Source organism: Astatotilapia calliptera, chromosome 12, assembly GCF_964374335.1.
Source record: "Astatotilapia calliptera chromosome 12, fAstCal68.1, whole genome shotgun sequence".
NCBI lineage: Eukaryota > Metazoa > Chordata > Actinopteri > Cichliformes > Cichlidae > Astatotilapia > Astatotilapia calliptera.
Window position 1 is genome coordinate 28811087 of NC_137433.1, and position 22343 is coordinate 28833429.

At 42.1% G+C, this 22343-nt stretch overlaps 1 protein-coding gene across 2 annotated transcripts in view; it reads right to left on the reverse strand.

The window, feature by feature from the left end:
- Positions 1 to 167: 167 nt before the first annotated feature.
- ikbkb (inhibitor of nuclear factor kappa B kinase subunit beta) overlaps positions 168 to 22343 on the reverse strand; it is a 36473-nt gene continuing 14297 nt past the window's right edge. Inside the window, exons 6-22 of one of the 2 annotated variants that reach the window (XM_026187511.2) lie at positions 12473 to 12561; positions 11019 to 11108; positions 10810 to 10934; positions 8477 to 8584; positions 8266 to 8395; positions 7850 to 8044; positions 7634 to 7748; positions 7365 to 7488; positions 7127 to 7278; positions 5607 to 5668; positions 5418 to 5518; positions 5264 to 5313; positions 5050 to 5149; positions 3686 to 3833; positions 1799 to 1887; positions 1407 to 1500; positions 168 to 1297 (exon numbers count right to left, since the gene is read on the reverse strand). In XM_026187511.2, coding sequence (XP_026043296.1) covers positions 1238 to 1297; positions 1407 to 1500; positions 1799 to 1887; positions 3686 to 3833; positions 5050 to 5149; positions 5264 to 5313; positions 5418 to 5518; positions 5607 to 5668; positions 7127 to 7278; positions 7365 to 7488; positions 7634 to 7748; positions 7850 to 8044; positions 8266 to 8395; positions 8477 to 8584; positions 10810 to 10934; positions 11019 to 11108; positions 12473 to 12561 — 1832 coding nt within the window. In that variant the 3' untranslated portion in view covers positions 168 to 1237. Of the gene's footprint in view, positions 1501 to 1798; positions 1888 to 3685; positions 3834 to 5049; positions 5150 to 5263; positions 5314 to 5417; positions 5519 to 5606; positions 5669 to 7126; positions 7279 to 7364; positions 7489 to 7633; positions 7749 to 7849; positions 8045 to 8265; positions 8396 to 8476; positions 8585 to 10809; positions 10935 to 11018; positions 11109 to 12472; positions 12562 to 22343 lie in introns of both variants that reach the window. The other variant, XM_080308830.1, reaches the window with a different exon arrangement.

Sequence of the window (22343 nt, forward strand, 5' to 3'; positions counted from 1 at the left end):
GCTAAAAGTTCTACAGCCTAATGAATCATGGGATGGCAGAGTACTACAAGCACTAATTCTGTATATTATTTTTCTTAATCGCAATAAAACAGTCAAGGCCATCAGCGTCCTCGTGTCCAAACAAATTATTTGGAAATGAAGCAAAGAAAACACCAGGTCACATTAAACCTGCTTACCAGAGTCAAGATTTAATTTTGTTTGACATTTTTACAATCTTAACAGCATAAAGTCTGTACACAAAATAATTCCGAGATACTTGATAATAAGCATCACCTTGTGTGATCTTTACAGTATTACCTCTAATTGTTGGGCTTAAGATGAAAACGAGAAGAAAAATGTGGAAACAATTGCGATGAGGCCAAAACACCAGACCAGAGTAATATGTTAGTTTTGTGGTAATTCACAGTTTTGATAAATTCACACATTTAACTTCTTTTTCATTGTTTCAAGGTAATGATTAAAAAAATTTATAAAATATTGCCATACCCAGCATGTCAAAACAATTCAACAGTATAAACAAAACACTTGCAGTTATTCGTGGCATACTGGACTGTGCTGCATTTGATACATGTTCCTCTTATTGAAGATATTCCTCATTTCCCCATGCATTCATAAGTGGGTTTAAAAACACATTCATACAGTTACTGAGCAAACGGTTAAAACAGACCTCTTTTCAATTCTAAATCACACCCTTAAACCAAATAAAACCTGCAATAAAAAGTAGTGTTCCAGATATGAACACGCAGCTCAAGGCACACATTTGTTAAGAATAACATCTGTGGTTTCCAAAGACCAACAATCACGATGAAACAAAATTAGTTCTTAAACTAAGAAAGAGATCGTCTTACAAATCCAGCAAAAGATTATTTACAATAATCATGCTGTATGCAGATATTGGGTCAGAACTGTGCAAGGTGCTTCATAAACCATAAGCCTATAGGAATGTACAAATATGTAATATGATATTAAGATTTTAATCTTTACTGGAATTACAGCCAGAATGTTCTGTTTAAGATGAAAGATGACACTCCAATTAATCTCTCTGACATTAATCCTGAACATAGATTTAATTATTCTTTTTCACAAAGCCAATAAGGTGTTAGCGATCTCACTGATTTTTTTTTTAAACTGCTACACGTTCACTTCAGACTGTCGTCATACATCCCACGTGTAATTTGACAGCCCATCCACACAGAGGCAGCAGAGTACTACATATCTGCAAAGATGGAAACTCAGTTTATGAGAGGTCACTGGAGAAATCCTGGCCTCCACGCAGCCACGTCCACTCCCTCAGCATCTAGGACAAAAACAAAAGGCAATTGTTTTAGTTAAACAATAAAAAAATTAAAAAAAAAATAATAATCACAAAACACTTCCATGCAGCTGCTATGCATCTGTTTGCACACCTCCATACTGCTCTCAGATTCCTGGATGGTGTCGTGCAGCAAACTCTGAAGGCGGCTCTCAAATGTCCTGCTCTCCTCCACAAGAGACTCATCACTGCAAACACACCCAAAGTTATTCATGCATTCCTCTGACGACTTTGTTAGGATTCCTGTTATGTGTCTGTGCTATCTGAGATGTTCTGAAAAGTTGTCTTTAAACAAAATCCCACAATATATAATTAGTTTAAAATTCTTTTGGTTAGTCATCATGTATAGGCATGTAAAAATAAACGTAAGCCTACACCACCTCAACAATATTACAATCATTAATTTTAGGGTCTGAATGGACGCCTACCCTCACATCCCAGTACTCACGTGTGTGTGTGAGTGAGAGAGAGAGAGAGTGCACTCACAGTTGTTGTAAGCTGTGTCTGGGAGTGAGTACTGACGACGGGGTACGTAATCCATCAGGACTCCCACTCACTGGACTGCGAACTTTACTCTATGTAAGACAAGATGATGGACTTTAGTCAATATTAGCTGATAAAGTAAATGTAACACTCTTGATAATCACAGTAGACAGAAATTACACATATACTACTGGCTACAACTGTAAGCAAATTGTATTTTGTGTGCTTACTTTGTTAAGTACAACTATTCAACTGACGTTAACATAAATAAGTCGCAGCCAATCACACGGCAGCAACTCATTGCATTTAGGCTTGTGTAAGACAACCTACTGAAGTTTAAACTGAGCATCAGAATGAATAAGAACGGTGATTTAAGGAACTTTGAACGTGTCAGGCTTGCTGGTGCTGTTGGTGGGGTAACGGTGTTGGGATATTATCTTGGCACAGCATCAGCAGAGCATTGTTTAAATGCCACAGTCTACCTGAGTATGTTGTTTCAGACAGGATAATGCATCATATCACAAAGCTCAAATCATTTCAAATTTATTTACTGAACATAATAAAATCTCAGAATTCCAGATTCACATCACGGATCATGAGGAGCTGACAAATCTGCATCAACTCTGTGTGTGACGCTTTCATGTCAACATGGACCAAAATCTCCAGTGTTTCTCAAAATGTAATTCTAAATCAGCTTTAGCAAAGTGCACCTAATGAAGCGGCTGGTGAGTGTATATGAGTCTATATGTATGTGAGTGTACTGAGTCCCCTACTGTACACTCTGTACACACATGACTGTGTTAGTTCCCACCCAGACAACACAGTCATCAAGTTTGCAGATGATACCACCGTGGTGGGGCTCATCTCAGGGGGAGATGAGACTGCGTACAGAGCTGAAGTTCAGAGGCTGTCAGATTGGTGTGTAGACAACAACCTGGACCTCAATACCACCAAGACAAAAGAACTGGTAGTTGACTTCAGAAGGAGGAAGTCCGAGCTGCAGCCTGTCAGCATCAACGGGGAGTGCGTGGAAAGGGTCTCCAGTTTCAAGTTTCTGGGTGTGCACATAGACACAGACCTCCAATGGAGCTCTATCACCTCTGCGGTCTTAAAGAAGGCCCAACAGCGTCTCCACTTTCTGAGAATCCTCAGAAAAATGGACCTGAAGAAGGAGCTGCTGACCGTCTTCTACCGCTGCTCCATTGAAAGTGTGCTGACATATTGCATCGGTGTGTGGTTCTCCAGCTGCACCACAGCACACAGAAAGGCACTCCAGAGGGTCATCAATATGGCCCAAAAAATCATTGGACATCCTCTTCCCTCCCTGAAGGACCTGTACAGCACTCGCTGTCTCAAGAGGGCACGCAGCATCCTACGGGACTGCACACACCCAGGACACCGGGTGTTTAAGCTGCTGCCGTCTGGCAGGAGGTTCAGGCTGCTGAGGTCCCGAACAAATAGACTCAAGGACAGCTTTTACAACAGGGCAATAGCCCTGATCAATGCAAATAGCTCACCTGACTGGCTACCTCCCTGGACTTTTTTAGGGGGGAGGTAACAATGTTTAAAACAATAACAATAATAATATTTATATTTATAACAAGGTGCAATAATAATTATTGTGCAATAATAACAGTGTGCAATACACATACACTTATTCTTCTTTTTTATACTACGTTAATATACTGTGTTGTGTTGTTTGTTGCGTTGTGATGTGTCATATCGTGTCGTGTTGTGTTATATGTAGTGCCGACGTAGGACAGTTTTCCAATTTCATTGTACTACTGTACTATGTATGACTGTGCAATGACAATAAAGAGTTATCTTATCTTATCTTATGATCAGAATTGGAAGTGTCTTTGTGTTTGTGAACAGGTCATTTTTGCTCACACAGGCGACTTTGAGCAGGTTCCACAGCTCCCTCTGTCGTCTCTCCTGCAGACTCATCAGCACTTGTTCGCTTTCCGCCATTTTCTGGACCACGCCCTCCACCTTTGGCAGTAACTCCATCACACGCTGGCGGCACAGTGCAGTCTTACTGCATAACACATAAAAACAGAATTTGAAGGTGAAGCACCCGTGTAGCTAACGTGCTGACACATATAACTGGAACATAGAGCATGCATGAAAATGACGAATATGTAGTGTATTTGTCTTTTTGCTTGATTAATACCCCAAATATTTATGTGTATCAGCTGTTCAGCACAGTAGGTGTCACTGCTGAGCTCCTGTTGATTCTTTAATTACGCAAGAGTTTGTATTCAAATTAAACTGAGAAGCTGCCACGCTTGGCACACATCCCCATTTATGTGCACAAGCAAAACAGCTTGAGTGTAATCAGTTTTTCCTCACATGAAACAGCTATTCTTCTGATTGGTTTATAAAAAGGTTTAAGGTTTGAAACCAGTTTTCATAAACTGTAAATTTTGATCACTTTGACATCATTTTTTCTCATTGAGCTGAGTTTGTGGAACATTTTTATTCTGCTAGAATTCTGGTCGTAGTGTTGGGCTTCATGGAAACATAGTGACTGCCATAGCACCAGAAGGCTTCACAGTACTGATTCATCATTAAACATTATTTCATCTGTACTTTTGCATGGGTCCAGTTTGACAGCCACCAATGGTTGGGATTATGTAAAGTAATGCAGAATATTTTTGGAAAAAATAGGAGTGGGAGATTGGTGCTTTGGCTGGAGTGATGTGGACACTGTATTGGTACGTCGTGGTGAAGTAAGAGCTAAGCGTGAAAGCAAAGCCTTTTCGATTTTCTGGTCAATCTACATCCCTACCCTCACCTAGGGTTGTCAGCTCAAGGTAACCGAAAGAACCAGATTGCGGATACAAGGGGCGGAAATGAGCTTTCTCTGAAGAGTGCCTGGCCTCTCCCTTAGGGATAGGGTGACGAGTTCGGCCATCTGGAAGGGGCTCAGACTAGAACCACCACTCCTCCACATCAGAAGGAGCCAGTTGTGGTGTTTCGGGCATCCGACAAGGATGCCTCCTTGGTGAGGTGTTCTGGGCATGTCCCACGAGGAGGGGAACCAAACACACAGCACCCTGGAGAGATTATATTGCTCAGCTGGCTTGGGAATGCCTTTGTGTTTTCCCAGCCTGATGATGAGTATCCTTGAAAACTGATACCAACTTTGCTCTTCAACACCAAATAATGGATCTTGAGTTTAACAGCAAAAGTTTCCAAATGAAAGCTCACCAGTGCATATTGTTTAATGATTTAAAAATGTGTTTGACTACCTGAGGTGTGTGTAGAAATCTCTGAGCTTCTTCTCATAGAACTGCACAGCCTGAACCACTAGACGCACCACCTCCTGACTGTCTCCTGAACACCTCTGGTCTGTGGAAGGAAAAGGAAGAAAACTGAAACAATGTCAAAGGAGGTTTATTTTCACAAGGAGATGCTGTGACCGCTGTTAAATAAAAAGTGAACTGAAGCATGAATAGTCCAAACCTCTGGGCTTCTCTCTGAGTTTTCGGAACAGCTCCATGGCTTTTCCTTCACTGAGGAACAAAGAGGGGAGGAGAGCAGGATACAAGATCACAGAGAAGTCACTTTTGTTATTTTTATGTATTTCTTTTTACAATAAAGCTTGGTTCAAACTTACAGTGTATCCAAGGCTTCTCCACTCCTCCATGGCTGCCGCTGCACATCCACTATGTCTGGCTGCAGCTGCATCATTTCCTCCTCCAACTCACTCACCTTAACCTAGAAACAGCCACACGTTTCAGTCTTATTGAAACACACATAAATACTCTTTATGCACACATGCACAGAGAGAAAAAGTCAAATCTACCTGACCACAGCTGACAGCAGTTTGCTCCATCTCTCTCCACACACCCAGCAGTTTGTCTGATGCTAAAAAATGTAAGAAGACATTAGTCATTAGTTAGTGGCAAACTGCATTGTTCTAGACAGACAAGTTTGGATAAATGTTTCCCCCTGAGGTAAAAGCCACAGACAACCAAATTAAGCCATAAATAACTGCAGACTATCTCACACCCGCTGTGACGCCAGAATACTGACATTCCCAGCCCTGAATACTCTGTACTACATTATTGCATGATTACTTAAGCATAGAGTACTCATGGGTCGGAGTATACCGATCCTTAAACTCAGCTTTCATTACAAGTGTAACGTGTCTGCATAATATCTCACTGATAATATCTCTTTGGAGACAGTGAGACATTTATAGACACCACCAAGCTCCAGGTTCAATACATGCAATGGATACGCACACTGAAGGGGACACATCCCCACAACATTCCAATATGATCATCGTGTTCCCAACAAAACCCTGAAATTACAAGTAAAAAAATTCTGCTGTGTTACTACAATTAACCACTGTTGTCCAAAATATTAATTTAATTCCTGTTAAAGTCAAATAACTGAAACTAAACTTCTGGATGTTGGCCTTAACTGAAACTAAGAACTGTTTATGCTCTCATTAGTTGTTGACTGGTCAATTTTATCTTTCCATTCATTTTCTGCCGCTAAACCAGGTATCACTACCTGGGGACATTGAGTTGTTTCCAATCCAGCTGTGTCCCAGGACTTCTCCCAGACACGCCTGAAACACCTCACCCCCAACCGCCTTTCGATGTGGAGGAGTATTAGCTTTAATCTAAGCCCTTCTTGAATGACTGAGCTCCCTAAGGGCACGCCCTGTATGTATGAAGCTTATTTCCACTACCTGTATTCAACAGAAATTAACTGGATAACAAAACCTTTATGTGGATTGTAAAAACTTGTCACAAGTATAAGTGGACAATTTCGTGTTTTTGGAAAAAAAAACCTCCGAAGAGGTGCTAATCAGTCAAACAGTAACGTCTAGTATCTTTAGCCTAACAGAGCATGGTGGTGCACCACCATGGTTGTTTCTATCAGTGCAATGGCACAGTCTGCAGGCCTGCAGAAGACTGGGTGTACTCTGCCTTTTGTCCCATGACAGCTGGGATATGCTTATCCTGAATAGCTTAAGTGAAAGAACATGTAAGGATGATATATCTGACAATGTATGAATCCACAGTCTATTCTTACTATAAATTCACATTATCAGATACTTATATTTATTAGCTGTCTGAAAGTATCAATTATAAATAATTGTAAATAAATAAAAATATAATGTCAATGTTCTATTGACCAATACCAGTTATAGCATTTCTGCTAGTAATTATAATACATTCCTTATCTTAAATCTGACTGTTCATAAAGAGAGTTAAAAAAGAAGGTGCATCTTTAAGGATAGATTAATGCAGTCCTGGTAGTGGCAGTGTAAAGTTGCTACTATCTACCAACATAATATTGTAACAGTACCGATCCCTGTGGCTGTCTGCTCCTGGTATTTATCCATGTCTATGTGAAGGCTGGTGGTAAAAAAATCCAGTTTGGCAATGAGTCTCTGGTACATGGACACCATCTCATTCTTCTGTTTGGACAGTGAAGAGTTGTGTCTCAGCAGGCTCATGCTGAAAGAAAAAGGATAAGATGTTTTTTTTTTAAATAAATAGAAGCATGTTTACGAGATTTGCATGTGCGCTGGTGTACATCTTACATGGCAGCTTTCTGCCCCTGCTGCAGTCTTTGCCAGTCTTCCTTGAGAGAGCGGATGGTGTGCCACGCTTGGCCACAAGTCCTCCTCAGAGGGCTGTAAGCCAGAACGTAGTTAGGGTCGGTTTCTAGGAAAAAAGAGAGGAAAAAAAGAGAGACAGAAGGATAGACTCACATATGAGTGGTTGTAAAATTGAAACAAAGTGAAAGCAACAGAAATGACACAATCACAATCATATCATAAGATAAAATAGGTTTTATCTTTGGACTTACGGACAAAGCGGATATTTTCAGGGAGAGTTCGGGGAGCAAACTGAGGTTCATAAACACAAGAGGAACGATCAAAGAGGAAAACCAGAGGAAAGTCTGTTCTTCTCCCATCTATCTCCTAAAGACAAACATTAACAAAAGCAACAAATCAATACATTTTCATAGTCACATGTAGAATATTCTGTGAAAGGAGTGTGTTTTTGTTTTGTTGGAAATTACTGCGTAATCTACGGCGCACTGTGTGGCCAACGCATGAGGCTCCAAGGCCAACCCCGCCTCGAGCAGCAGCTCCTGATTGGCTGCAGGGATGTTGCTGTCCTTTTCTATTCTTAGCTGCAGGTTGGCCACCGTCTCATCATCGGATACTGAATAAGTGAGAATCTTTGCAGACGACATGTTCAAGACATGAACCAGCTGAGGGAACAGAGGAGATCCAAAAGCATAAGACTAAACAAGTGAATGTTACATAAATTTATTATTAGTAGTATTATTTTTTTAAAGATTCACATCCTGTAAAATTTGAGCAGAAGTTTCCTTTAATTATAGCACTATTATGAGTCCCTGAGGTTATTTATGTAATGCAGGGACACTGTTGTATAAATCAGTCAAATAAATCAATTAATTTCTCTGTTAACCTTGATTTGCAATAAGAGCTCCAGCTGGGAGAAGCAGTCGCTGGGGGTAGCACTGGGGTCTTTGCCTCTCTCCTGAGGAGACCACTTTAACATCAGCTTCAGCCACCTCTCCATCTTCTCTAATAACAGACTGCCAAACAGTTATTGCATTAGACTGAGATACATGAGTTTAAATCCAGCACTTTCATGTGTCTGTCCTGTATGAACATACCTGTTGAGGTTGTTGGGCTGAGGGATGTGTTCGGAAAAGCGGACGTCCCCAGTGAGGTCCTCGTAGACAATAATAATATTGTCCAGCTTCTGCCTGAGTTTGTTGTGCCTAAAACATAAAAATCAATTGTATACAATTTAGTTTAATATTTTATTCTCTTAAAAGTACAGTACTTTTTCTATTTTATCTTCACTTTGGTTGCAACTGGACACTAACACTTAGGTTTTCCAGCAATGGGAAGAGTATTTTTCCTCTCTATTTAGCAGACATCCCTAGAGTTTCATGTTATTCATTCATCGCAAGAGTGAGAAACAAGCCGCACTGGTATTGGCACAAGTGACATCCTGCAATTCTTGGACAACTGTTACTTATTTTTATATTCACTGTGTTAAAATCTTGTTACGGAAAAATAATATTTATCTGCAACAAAGCTTATCATTGCTTAACCCTAGATAACAACATTGTTTAAGTTATTAAGCTCGAGTATGGACCCAGACTGCCGAAATAAAGACTAAAAAGGAATGATAGGCTGGTTCTGCAGGTTTGTTGTTTTAAAATTTCCTTCCATTGTTTCCAAGTTCTTTTTCTTTTGATTTGAGATTAATTGGTCATATTATATACAGTGGGGCAAAAAAGTATTTAGTCAGCCACCGATTGTGCAAGTTCCCCCACCTAAAATGATGACAGAGGTCAGTAATTTGCACCAGAGGTACACTTCAACTGTGAGAGACAGAATGTGAAAAAAAAAATCCATGAATCCACATGGTAGGATTTGTAAAGAATTTATTCGTAAATCAGGGTGGAAAATAAGTATTTGGTCAATAACAAAAATACAACTCAATACTTTGTAACATAACCTTTGTTGGCAATAACAGAGGTCAAACGTTTACTATAGGTCTTTACCAGGTTTGCACACACAGTAGCTGGTATTTTGGCCCATTCCTCCATGCAGATCTTCTCGAGAGCAGTGATGTTTTGGGGCTGTCGCCGAGCAACACGGACTTTCAACTCCCGCCACAGATTTTCTATGGGGTTGAGGTCTGGAGACTGGCTAGGCCACTCCAGGACTTTCAAATGCTTCTTACGGAGCCACTCCTTTGTTGCCCGGGCGGTGTGTTTTGGATCATTGTCATGTTGGAAGACCCAGCCTCGTTTCATCTTCAAAGTTCTCACTGATGGAAGGAGGTTTTGGCTCAAAATCTCACGATACATGGCCCCATTCATTCTGTCCTTAACACGGATCAGTCGTCCTGTCCCCTTGGCAGAAAAACAGCCCCATAGCATGTTTCCACCCCCATGCTTCACAGTAGGTATGGTGTTCTTGGGATGCAACTCAGTATTCTTCTTCCTCCAAACACGACGAGTTGAGTTTATACCAAAAAGTTCTACTTTGGTTTCATCTGACCACATGACATTCTCCCAATCCTCTGCTGTATCATCCATGTGCTCTCTGGCAAACTTCAGACGGGCCTGGACATGCACTGGCTTCAGCAGCGGAACACGTCTGGCACTGCGGGATTTGATTCCCTGCCGTTGTAGTTTGTTACTGATGGTGACCTTTGTTACTTTGGTCCCAGCTCTCTGCAGGTCATTCACCAGGTCCCCCCGTGTGGTTCTGGGATCTTTGCTCACCGTTCTCATGATCATTTTGACCCCACTGGATGAGATCTTGCGTGGAGCCCCAGATCGAGGGAGATTATCAGTGGTCTTGTATGTCTTCCATTTTCTGATGATTGCTCCCACAGTTGATTTTTTCACACCAAGCTGCTTGCCTATTGTAGATTCACTCTTCCCAGTCTGGTGCAGGTCTACAATACTTTTCCTGGTGTCCTTTGAAAGCTCTTTGGTCTTGGCCATGGCGGAGTTTGGAGTCTGACTGTTTGAGGCTGTGGACAGGTGTCTTTTATACAGATGATGAGTTCAAACAGGTGCCATTCATACAGGTAACAAGTGGGGGACAGAAAAGCGTCTTACAGAAGACGTTACAGGTCTGTGAGAGCCAGAGATTTTCCTTGTTTGAGGTGACCAAATACTTATTTTCCACCCTGATTTACGAATAAATTCTTTACAAATCCTACCATGTGAATTCATTGATTTTTTTTTCACATTCTGTCTCTCACAGTTGAAGTGTACCTCTGGTGCAAATTACTGACCTCTGTCATCATTTTAAGTGGGGGAACTTGCACAATCGGTGGCTGACTAAATACTTTTTTGCCCCACTGTATATTAAGCTGAAATAGTGAACATTTTCTGGACGCTTTCTTATTTTAACTGATGCAAATATAGAACAAATGACAACTTCAGATATAGGAGCATTTCAAATGTGGCAATACCAGGGAACAGGTTGCCACGTTGGCAGGAAAGGCCGAAATCCTGCGATACACTCAAACACCAAAGTCCCAAAGCTCCAGTAGTCCACAGTGACCGTGTACCTCTGCCTTTCTATGAGCTCTGGAGCCTGAAAGAAGTGAAAGAAAAAGCATTAAGGTTCAGCTAATGTGATGAGGAGGGTGCTGTAACAGTTTTAGCTGTTAGTACTTACTAAGTACTGCAGGGTTCCCACAAATGATGTGCAAAGACTGCTCTGGTCCAACTCTTTAGCATAGCCGAGATCTATAATCTTGTGGATCAACTGAGATTAGGAGTGAGGGGAAAGAAGAAAAGTGTTATTAGTTAGAATCATTTGTTCTTAAAATTACAGACAGACGGCTACATACGTTTTATTCTTGAACTCTTGTAGAGTTCCTTTGTATGATTCACAGTTCAAAATAACACTTCTTTATCGTAAACAGATCATCCACTGTTTGAAACATTTAAGGCAAACCTTTTGTTCATTCACTGCTTCCTTAAAAACAGAAGGTTTAAACAGGATGTAGGTGGGTGGGCCTGACATGGTCCATAATAAAGGTATACCCTCTCTTTCTTGTATTACAGAGCAAAATGGAGTGTTCAGATCACAGAGATTACTTTTACAGACACTGACTTCATAATTTCATTTGCCCATGTTTAACACCAGCGTCCACCAATGTAACAGTACATGTATGCCAAACAAAAGGGAAAAGCATGATAGCTCCACTCAAGGTTTAATGAAAGTTATTAAGCTTTTTTTTTTTGCATCATTAGCACATTCATATGCAGCTGTCTGATAAGTGCTCAAATCCGAGAAATAGTCATGCAACCTTCACAGAACTGCAAATTAATGTTGATACTGTATATCTTTTGGGATCAACAATGTATAACATGATCGTTAGTGGTGATTTTCTTAGTATCCAACAGAGCTAGGGTTCCCGTTTCCCCTCATTTCTAGTATTATGAGCCAGCTGGCGTCATATTTAATACAAAGATATGAGTGCAGCATTAAACTCCTCATCTAACTCTCTGACAGAAAGAATATAAATATATTTCCCAAAATGCTGAAATGTTCCTTTAAATGCTGAGTGACTACATGAGTGAGAAAAATCAACAACTTGTACCTTAATAACTTCCAAGCCATAAACCAAGCCTGTATTCCAATTTTACAGTTTCTCTACCATGCATGAGGAAAACAAGTGTTCATGCAAATCTATAAACTTAACAGAATCCGAGCCAACTTAAATTTGGCTTGGATTCTATAAACAATAGTCTTTGCATAAACATGCATCTATAACATCTTTAATATGTCTGCCCTCGGTTATATAACATTCTTGACTTTCCTGTACCCTTTTGCAGAGGCGGAGGAGGATAACAAGCAATGATTTATTACATAATGGACAAAATAAAAGAGAGGCCCGTAGAGGAAGCTAAGCAGTAGGGCGATCCCAAAGGTTCCTTGTAACTCCAAGTTCAAGTATAAAAATGGACTTTCCACATTAAATATTCAGTACAAGGATAAATGCACATAACAGAGGCAAGTGTTTTGTACTAATTCAATACAAACCACATAGAGGCAAAAAGCCTCTTTAATGTGGTTTGGGTGTATTTATCCCACCAAAGGGCTTCACTGGGTCTTTAACTCACTCTCTTCTCTCCCTGCTGCAGCACAATGTTTTCTGGTTTCAGATCCCTGTGAATGATCCTCTTCTTATGGAGGTAGGTTAAAGCTGAAGCTGTGGGACAAAAAGCAACAACAGTCACAATTAAGTAAGAATGTAAAACTGTAGTTGCATGCATTACAGCTGATGGAAAAAAGCACAGCACGTGACGATATAGAGGAATGTTAGTAAGTTTATCAGAGGCTCATGGTTCACTTTTATATGTAAGAGTACAGTGCTGTATGGAAGACAGAACTATAATGAAAACTGAAAGGCTTTTAGTTGGTATTACGTCAATTAACATTATTATATTAAAGACATTAAAAGTGTATATTCATACTTGTGCATATGAAAAGTGATAACAGATAATTCCAATCACAAAACTGTGTTTCTCAGGTGCTGAGGTCCAAACTGTGTACATAAGGGAGCAGCCCAAAGTACCTTTATTTCCCCGAGGGGTTTCCACCGCGAATGAATCTCCTTATATGACCTGGTACAGATTCTTCCACTTCCTGACATGGTCCTCCCATTTATCTGGGCTTGGGACCAGCACTGGGAGTACACTAGCCTGTGACCCCCTGGGACTGGGTTTGAGGCACATTATTTTTACGTAATGCAAACTTCCTAAAAGCTACTTTCCTCTTTAGTGGAAAAGTTATAGTGAATTTCATTCCTACACACGCCCTGCTGATATGCAGTTTTCTTCACTACACAACAACCTCCAGGACTGAAAAGTGAAGCGAGGAGTAACGTTTGGTGAGGTTGGTTCCAAAAGCGACTTTATCTTCTTTCCCCTTGGTCTTACTTTTGTGGGTAACTTAGAGCTAGTGCCTTTTTGGGAGATTTTCATTGGAGTTATTGAACAAGTAAAATTGTATTGGAGGGGTTTGTGTGTCCCAGGGATCCCAGGGGCTATGTTGTCTGGGGGCTTTTGCCCCCTGGTAGGGTCTCCCATGGCAAATTGGCCCTGGGTGAGGGACCAGACAAAGAGCGATTCATAAGACCCTTATGAAAAGGACACCGAGGGAACAGTTTACCCTGCCCGGGATAGGGTTACCGGGGCCCCGCCCTGGAACCAGGCCCGGGGAGGGTGCCCGAGGGCGAGCGTCTGGTGGCCGGGCCTTAGTCCATGGGGCCCGGCCGGGCACAGCCCGAAGAGGAGACATGGGCCCATCCTCCCGCAGGCCCACCACCCGCAGGAGGCGCCATAGGGGTCGGGTGCATTGTGTGTCGGGTGGCGGCCAGGAGCGGAGGCCCTGGCGGACTGACCCCTGGCTGCCAAGACTGGCAATAGGGACATGGAATGTCACCTCTCTGGTGGGGAAGGAGCCTGAGTTAGTGCGTGAGGTTGAGAGGTACCGGCTAGATATAGTCGGGCTCACCTCTACGCATGGCTTGGGCTCTGGAACCAGTCTCCTGGAGAGGGGCTGGACTCTGTCTCAGTCTGGAGTTGCCCCTGGTGAGAGGCGGCGGGCTGGGGTGGGTATCCTAATATCCCCTCGGCTTGCTGCCGGTACGTTGGGGTTTTTCCCGGTGGACAAGAGGGTTTGTTCCCTGCGCCTTAGGGTCGGGGAACGGGTCCTGACTGTCATCTGCGCTTATGCGCCAAGTGGCAGTTCAGAGTACCCAGCCTTCTTAGAGTCCCTGGGGGGGGGGGGGGGGGGGGGGGGGGGGTGCTGGAGGGTGCTCCACCTGGAGACTCTGTTGTCCTGCTGGGAGACTTCAATGCTCACGTGGGTAACGACAGCGAGACCTGGAGGGGCGTGATTGGGAGGAACGGCCTCCCTGATCTGAACCCGAGCGGTGCTCTGTTATTGGACTTCTGTGCTAACCACAGTTTGGCCATAACGAACACCCTGTTCGAACATAAGAGTGTCCATAAGTGCACGTGGCACCAGGACGCTCTAGGCCGTAGGTCGATGATCGATTTTGTAATCGTATCAGCAGACCTGCGACCATATGTTCTGGACACTCGGGTAAAGAGAGGGGCTGAGCTGTCAACTGATCACCACCTGGTGGTGAGTTGGATCAGTTGGCGGGGGAGGACGCTGGACAGACCTGGTGCACCTAAACGCGTAGTGAGGGTGTGCTGGGAACGTCTAGCAGAGGCCCCAGTCCGCGAGATCTTCAACGCACACCTCCGGCAGAGCTTCAACAGCATTCCGAGGGAGACCGGGGACATTGAGTCCGAATGGACCATGTTCAGCGTCTCCATTGCCGAAGCTGCTGCATTGAGCTGCGGCCGCAAGGTGGTGGGTGCCTGCCGTGGTGGTAATCCCCGAACCAAATGGTGGACACCAGAGGTGAAGGGAGCCACCAGGCTGAAGAAGGAGTCCTATCGGGCTTGGTTAGCCTGTGGGACTCCGGAGGCAGCCGACAGGTATCGACAGGCCAAGCGGAATGCGGCTCGGGCAGTGGCTGAAGCAAAAACTCGGGTGTGGGAGGAGTTCGGAGAGGCCATGGAAAAAGACTTTCGGACTGCCTTGAAGAGATTCTGGCAAACCATCAGACGTCTCAGGAGGGGAAAGCGGTGCTCTACCTGCACTGTGTATAGTGCTGGCGGAGCGCTGCTGACGTCGACTGAGAAAATTGTCAGGCGGTGGAAGGAATACTTCAAGGACCTCCTTAATCCCACTGACACGTCTTCCGAGGAGGAAGCAGAGTCTGGGGATGAGGGGAATGACCCGCCAATTTCCGGGGGCGAGGTCACTGAGGCAGTTAAACAACTCCTTGGTGGCAGAGCCCCTGGTGTTGATGAGGTCCGCCCCGAGTTCCTGAAGGCTCTGGACATTGTAGGGCTGTCCTGGTTGACACGCCTCTGCAATGTTGCGTGGAGATCAGGGGCAGTACCTGTGGACTGGCAGACCGGGGTGGTGGTCCCCATCTTTAAGAAAGGTGACCGGAGGGTGTGTTCCAACTACAGGGGGATCACACTCCTCAGCCTCCCTGGGAAAGTCTATGCCAGGGTGCTGGAAAGGAGAGTTCGTCCGTTAGTCGAACCTCGGATACAGGAGGAACAATGTGGTTTTCGTCCTGGTCGCGGAACACTGGACCAGCTCTTTATCCTCTCCAGGATACTTGATTGATTGATTGAATCTTTATTTTCATGTTGTTCATGTTGAAAAAGTATAAAAAAAAATAGAATTAAAAGAGACAAATGAACAAAGCAAACAAAAGGAAAACGAGCAACCACAACTCCAAATAACGTCCATGTTCAAAAAGGAGCAGGAAGAAGCATAAGCTTATTTAATCCCACCCCTTTTCCACTATCTAGTATCAATAGACTACAGAAATACCTCCTTGCAATTACATTATATGTTATGTGTAATTTTTTTTTTTTAATATATACACATATATGTTTCTATCTATCCATACACACATACGCACATATACACATTTTCAATAACCCCACTAACACCTGAAGGATACACAACCTACAAATAAATATATATATATATATATATATATATATATATATATATATATATACACCAACAAACCCGTGCATGCGCACACACATGAAAATATTAGACAAGAACACCCTATCAAATCTCTACCTTTTCCCTGTACCCTGTAAAAACCATATCCTTAAACCGCTTTTTAAACTGCGCCATGCTTGGACATTGCTTCATATCTTTACTTAGTCTGTTCCACAGCTTCACTCCACACACAGAGATGCAAAAACTTTAATGTTGTACGGATACGAGGATGTTTTAAATTTAATTCCCCCCTCAAATTGTATCCCCGTTCCCTTTTAGAAAACATTTTTAGAATATTGTCAGGAAGCAGGTTATTTATTGCTCTATATATAATTTGTGCTGTGAGAAAATGAACCAGATCTGTGAATTTTAGAATTTTTGATTTTAAGAATAGTGGATTTGTATGATCTCTGTAACCAGTTTTATGGATTATCCTTATGGCCCTTTTTTGTAATATAAAGATTGATGATAGCGAACATTTGTAAGTATTGCCCCAAACCTCTGCACAGTAATTCAAATACGGTGCAATCAGGGAACAATAGAGAATGTGGAGTGATTTGTGGTCCAGAATGTGTTTTACTTTACTCAAGATTGAGACACTTCTTGAAATTTTGTTATGTATATGATTTATATGAGACTTCCAGTTTAATTTATCATCTATAATCACACCAAGAAACTTATGTTCAAGTACTCTTTCAATTTCCACACCATCTACATGAATCTGCACTTGTGCATTTCTAAGGGAATTCCCAAATAAGATAATTTTAGTTTTACTTAGATTTAGCGATAGTTTGTTCCTGTTAAACCATTTTTTAATTTTGCACATTTCTGAAGTAATTGTATCCAGCAGCTCCTTTAGATTCCCCCCAGAACAAAAAATATTTGTGTCATCTGCAAATAATACTAATTTTAATATATCAGATGCCTTACAAATATCATTTATATAAATAATAAATAATTTTGGACCCAGTACAGAGCCTTGTGGAACACCACAAGCAATGTCCAAGCATGATGAGGAATGGACACCCAGCTTCACAAATTGTTTCCGGTCACTTAAATAATTTTTCACCCATTGCAGTACAACCCCCCTAATCCCATACCGTTCCAGTTTATTAATTAATATGTCATGATTGATTGTGTCGAATGCTTTCTTGAGATCCAGAAATACTCCAGCTGCATACTGTTTCTGATCTATAGCATTCGTAATCTCCTCAATTGATTCGATTAATGCCAGAGATGTTGATCTTTTTGATCTGAATCCATATTGACTGTCAGAGAGTAATTTATATTTATCTAAGAATTTGTCTAATCGTTTATTAAACAGGTTTTCTAGGATTTTGGAGAATTGTGGTAGTAAAGAAACAGGCCTGTAATTTGTGAAGTGGCGTCTATCCCCGGTTTTATACAGCGGCACAACTTTAGCTATTTTCATTTTGTTTGGCACTTTTCCCGTCTGAAATGATAAGTTGCAAATATATGTTAGAGGTCCTACAATTCCTTCAATGACCTTCTTGACGATTTTCATGTCAATATCATTACAATCAGTAGATGTTTTATATTTACACATGTGTACAATGTCAATTATTTCTTTTTCCTCCACTGATGTGAGGAACATTGAGTTAGGGTTCCTATCAATCAGGTTTTCACTACATTCTACTGATGGCAGTGACTCAGGAATTTGTTCTGCCAGTTTTGGTCCAATATTTACAAAATAATGATTAAAGCTGTTGACCTTATCAGCAGTGTTTTCCATAATATTGCCATTATCGATAAAGTATTGAGGATAACTTTGTTGTCCAGAATTATTTTTAATGATACCGTTTAAAACATCCCATATTCCTTTCATATTATGTTTATTGTTGTTCAATATTTTACTATAATACTCCTTTCTACATACACGTATAATATTGGTCAACTTATTTTTGTATTTTTTATATTTATTTTCAGGATCTTTTGTTCTTTGTTTTAGGTATTCCCTATAGAGTGTATTTTTCTTTTTACATGCATTTTGTAAACCCTTAGTAAGCCATGGTCTATCTGAATATTTGTGCTTTCTGTTGTATTTTATTGTTGGACAGTTTTTATCGTACAACTCCATGAATATTCTTAAAAATATGCCATATGCAATATCAATATCAGCTTCTTTGTACACATTGTCCCAGTCCTGATTTAATAGATCGTTCTTAAATGCAGTCATAGTTTCTTCTGTCCTTACTAGAGATGGACCGATCCGATATTACGTATCGGTATCGGTCCGATACTGACCTTAATGACTGGATCGGATATCGGAGAAAAATAAAAAATGTAATCCGATCCATTAAATATCACGAAAGCACCTCACAAAACTTGCAACACGCCGTAACTCACCTCAGAACGTTAGCACGTCGGAGCAGTATGCATCACGTGATAGAGCGGCTGTGGCATGCAGGACCTGTCTTTCATCTCCGACAAAGTTATCCCGAGAGAAGTAAAGCAAGTGTGTAAGTCCATCTCTGAATGTTTGTAAAGCATTCCTGCGTTAAGCTTAACAAACGACTGCCTCTTCTTGCTGCTACTTCAATCATGAAACTGCTTAACGATCAGCTGATTGGCTTTCTATGTAGCTGACGGCTGGTAACTGTGCAGGGGCGGATCTAGCAAAGTTTAGCCAGGGGGGCCGATAGGGCATTAACAGGGAAAAGGGGGCACAAAGACATACTTTTCTTTCTTATTCTCATTTAAAATGTCTAGCTTTTAATAAATAATTATCTGACACCCAAAGTTTTAATTTGATGCAAAATGAATAGAAGTCCATTATTGTATATAGTAACTATTAAGTCTAATATATATACCCTAGTAAGCTATAGTACTTTTTCCTTTGGGAAGGTACCATCTGTGCAGTCTGCAATTCTGTTGAAGAAAGATGTTGAATCTATTTAATATTTCTTGAAAAATAATTGATTTCTGTGCATTTTTTTTCACACTGCATCAAATTAAGGTTGATTACGGCGATTAAGCATCATGAGGTGGAGCGTGAGGGGTGGTTCCCTATTTTTTATTTATTTATTTTTGTTGTTGCTGGGAGTTGGAACCCTATTAGTTAGGTTGCTTAATATTTATGCTAAGTACTCTTTAAAATACCAGAATAGGGAGGATGGTGTAGGTTTAAGTTTATTAGATTGATCAGTATTGCTGAACTATGAAATATTTTTTTTTGCATACAGGTATAACAGAATAGCTTTAGTGTAGTTGTTGTTTTAAACTTGAGTATGAACTTATACAAAATGCAGCAAGATATTTAAAAAACAGTTTTGTTGATTAAAAAACACTATATCGGATTCATATCGGTATCGGCAGATATCCAAATTTATGATATCGGTATCGGACATAAAAAAGTGGTATCGTGCCATCTCTAGTCCTTACACGTCTGTATCTCAGTTGTTCTTCATGCTGATTTTTCTTATAATTAGTGTCATAAACTGCAAAAACTGGTAGGTGATCACTGATGTCATTAATTAATATTCCGCTCACAATGTTGTTTTCCATATTGTTAGTGAAAATATTGTCAAGTAAGGTGGCACAATGTGGTGTAATTCTGCTAGGCCTGGTTATTTTAGGATGTAAACTCAAACTGTACATAGTGTTTAGGAATTCGTCGGTCATTTTATGCTTTTTTGGATTCAACAGGTCAATATTAAAATCACCACAGATAAACATAACTTTTTGATTTGTTTTAGAGAATATTTCCTCTATGAAGTCATTAAATACTTGAATACTAGAGCCAGGTGTTCTATATATACAGCTAATTATTACATTTTTTTCTTTTTCCTTATAAATTTCAATTGTTATACATTCTAGTAAATTATCAATTACAGTTGTCATACTTTCTACCACCTTGTAGTTTAGGTTTTTATCCACATACACAGCTACTCCCCCTCCACTCTTGTTCCTTCTATTTACAAAATTCACTTCATATCCCTCCAGTCCAAAGTCCATTCCTTTCTCCGCATTGATCCATGTTTCAGAAATGGCAATAATTCCAAATGGATTTGTCAACTCATTTAGATATTCCTTTATATTGTTGAAGTTGGCATACAGACTTCTGCTATTAAAATGGATTATTGATAATTTATTTTCCGTGTTGATGGTGTGCTTAAACTGTTCATCAGTGAAGTAGCAGCAGTTACAGCTGATGTTGTAGAAGAAATTATTTTCCGGGTCTATATCCTTTTCTAAGTCTAGAACATTATGGTCTGTGTATCGAAATGTTCTCAGTTCCAGATTATCATAAAGAGAATTCCAATGACTTATGTTGATATTGTTGCCGGATGCAGATGAAGTTCTTTTGGACTGTGCCATGTGTTGTGTTGTGTGTCACGTCACATGTGTATTCATACCTCCAGAGTAAGTTGACCTCAGTATTTGTCCAGCTCTTCCATATTTCTGATGACCAACACTTTGGCTTGTTCCGGTGTTCCATTGAGTTTAATGAATACTTTGCAGTTGGTGGTCCATGTATTTTGAATTTTTCCCTGTTTCTTCAAGTAACGTGCTTTCCTGGCAATGTCCGCATTTCTTTTTATCAGATGTTCGTTCATGAAGACATCGGATCCTTTCAGTTTCTTTCCTTGTTTTAACAGTGCTGTTTTCTGTTTTCTGTTTGCAAATCTCACAATGATGGCTGGTTTGTCACTGTCTTTTTTTCGGGGTAGAGGGTGGCAAGCCTCAATGTTGTTATAATCCACTTCCACACCTTTGGACCGTAGAAAGGTAACCACTTGATGCTCCGTGGAGTTGACATCTTCCTCTCCTGGCCCTCCTACATTGTCAGTGGCGACCGCCCGGGCGTATGACCGGGGTTTGATGCGAAGCCCCGTGATGATAACATCGTTCATCTGGGTGTACTGCTCCAAATCCGCCACTCTGTTCTCCAGGTACGCCAGCCGCCGATCCTTCTCGGCGTTCTGGATGCGGAGAGCCTTAACTTCCTCGACCAGGTCCAGGATGGCTTTCTGCTGCAGTTTGACAGTAGAAATCTCCTCTGTCATAAACTCCAGCGACTTCTTAATATCGTCTCCTTCCTCGGCTGACAGAACTTTTTTCGGGCCCATGCTGAGAGACGCTCTTGTAGCTTTGCCGTGACGACCGGCTAGCTAGTTGATGCTAGCGTCCTTCCTCGCACTCCTTGAGGGTGCATGGGAGTTTGCCCAACCAGTCTACATGTGTTTTGTGGACTTGGAGAAGGCATTCGACCGTGTCCCTCGGGGTGTCCTGTGGGAGGTGTTGCAGGAATATGGGGTGTCTGGCCCATTGCTACGGGCCATTCGATCCCTATACAACCGTTGCAAGAGCTTGGTTCGCATTGCCGGCAATAAGTCGGACTCGTTCCTGGTGGGTGATGGGCTTCGCCAGGGCTGCCCTTTGTCTCCGGTTCTGTTCATAATTTTTATGGACAGGATTTCTAGGCGCAGCCAAGTGGCGGAGGGCTTTCGCTTTGGTGGCCTCAGAATCTCATCTCTGATTTTTGCAGATGATGTGGTTCTGTTGGCTTCATCGGGTGAAGGCCTCCAGCTCGCACTGGAACGGTTCGCAGCAGAGTGTGAAGCAGCGGGAATGAGGATCAGCACCTCCAAATCTGAGGCCATGGTTCTCAGCCGGAAAAGGGTGGAGTGCCCACTCCGGGTTGAGTTCCTGCCCCAAGTGGAGGAGTTCAAGTATCTCGGGGTCTTGTTTGCGAGTGATGGGAGAAGGGAGCCGGAGATCGACAGACGGATTGGGGCTGCAGCTGCAGTAATGCGGACGTTGCACCGGTCTGTCGTGGTGAAGAGGGAGCTGAGTGTAAAAGCGAAGCTCTCAATTTACCGGTCGATCTACGTCCCTACCCTCACCTATGGCCACGAGCTGTGGGTAGTGACCGAAAGAACGAGATCGCGGATACAAGCGGCAGAAATGAGCTTCCTCCGAAGGGTGGCTGGCCTCTCCCTTAGAGATAGGGTGAGAAGGTCGGCCATCCGGGAGGGGCTCAGAGTAGAGCAGCTGCTGCTCCACATTGAAAGGAGCCAGCTGAGGTGGTTCGGGCATCTGACAAGGATGCCCCCTGGGCGCCTCCTGGGTAAGGTGTTCCAGGCATGTCCCACCGGGAGGAGGCCCCGGGGCAGACCCAGGACACGCTGGAGAGATTATATCTCTCGGCTGGCCTGGGAACGCCTTGGTATTCCCCCGGACAAGCTGGAGGAGGTGGCTGGGGAGAGGGAGGTCTGGGCCTCTTTGCTTAGGCTGCTGCCACCGCGACCCGACCCCGGACAAAGCGGATAACGATGGATGGATGGATGGATAAAATTGTATTCTCAGGTGTATAGCCCGTCCAAGAAGATTTGGTTAGTCAAATTCTAATAATTA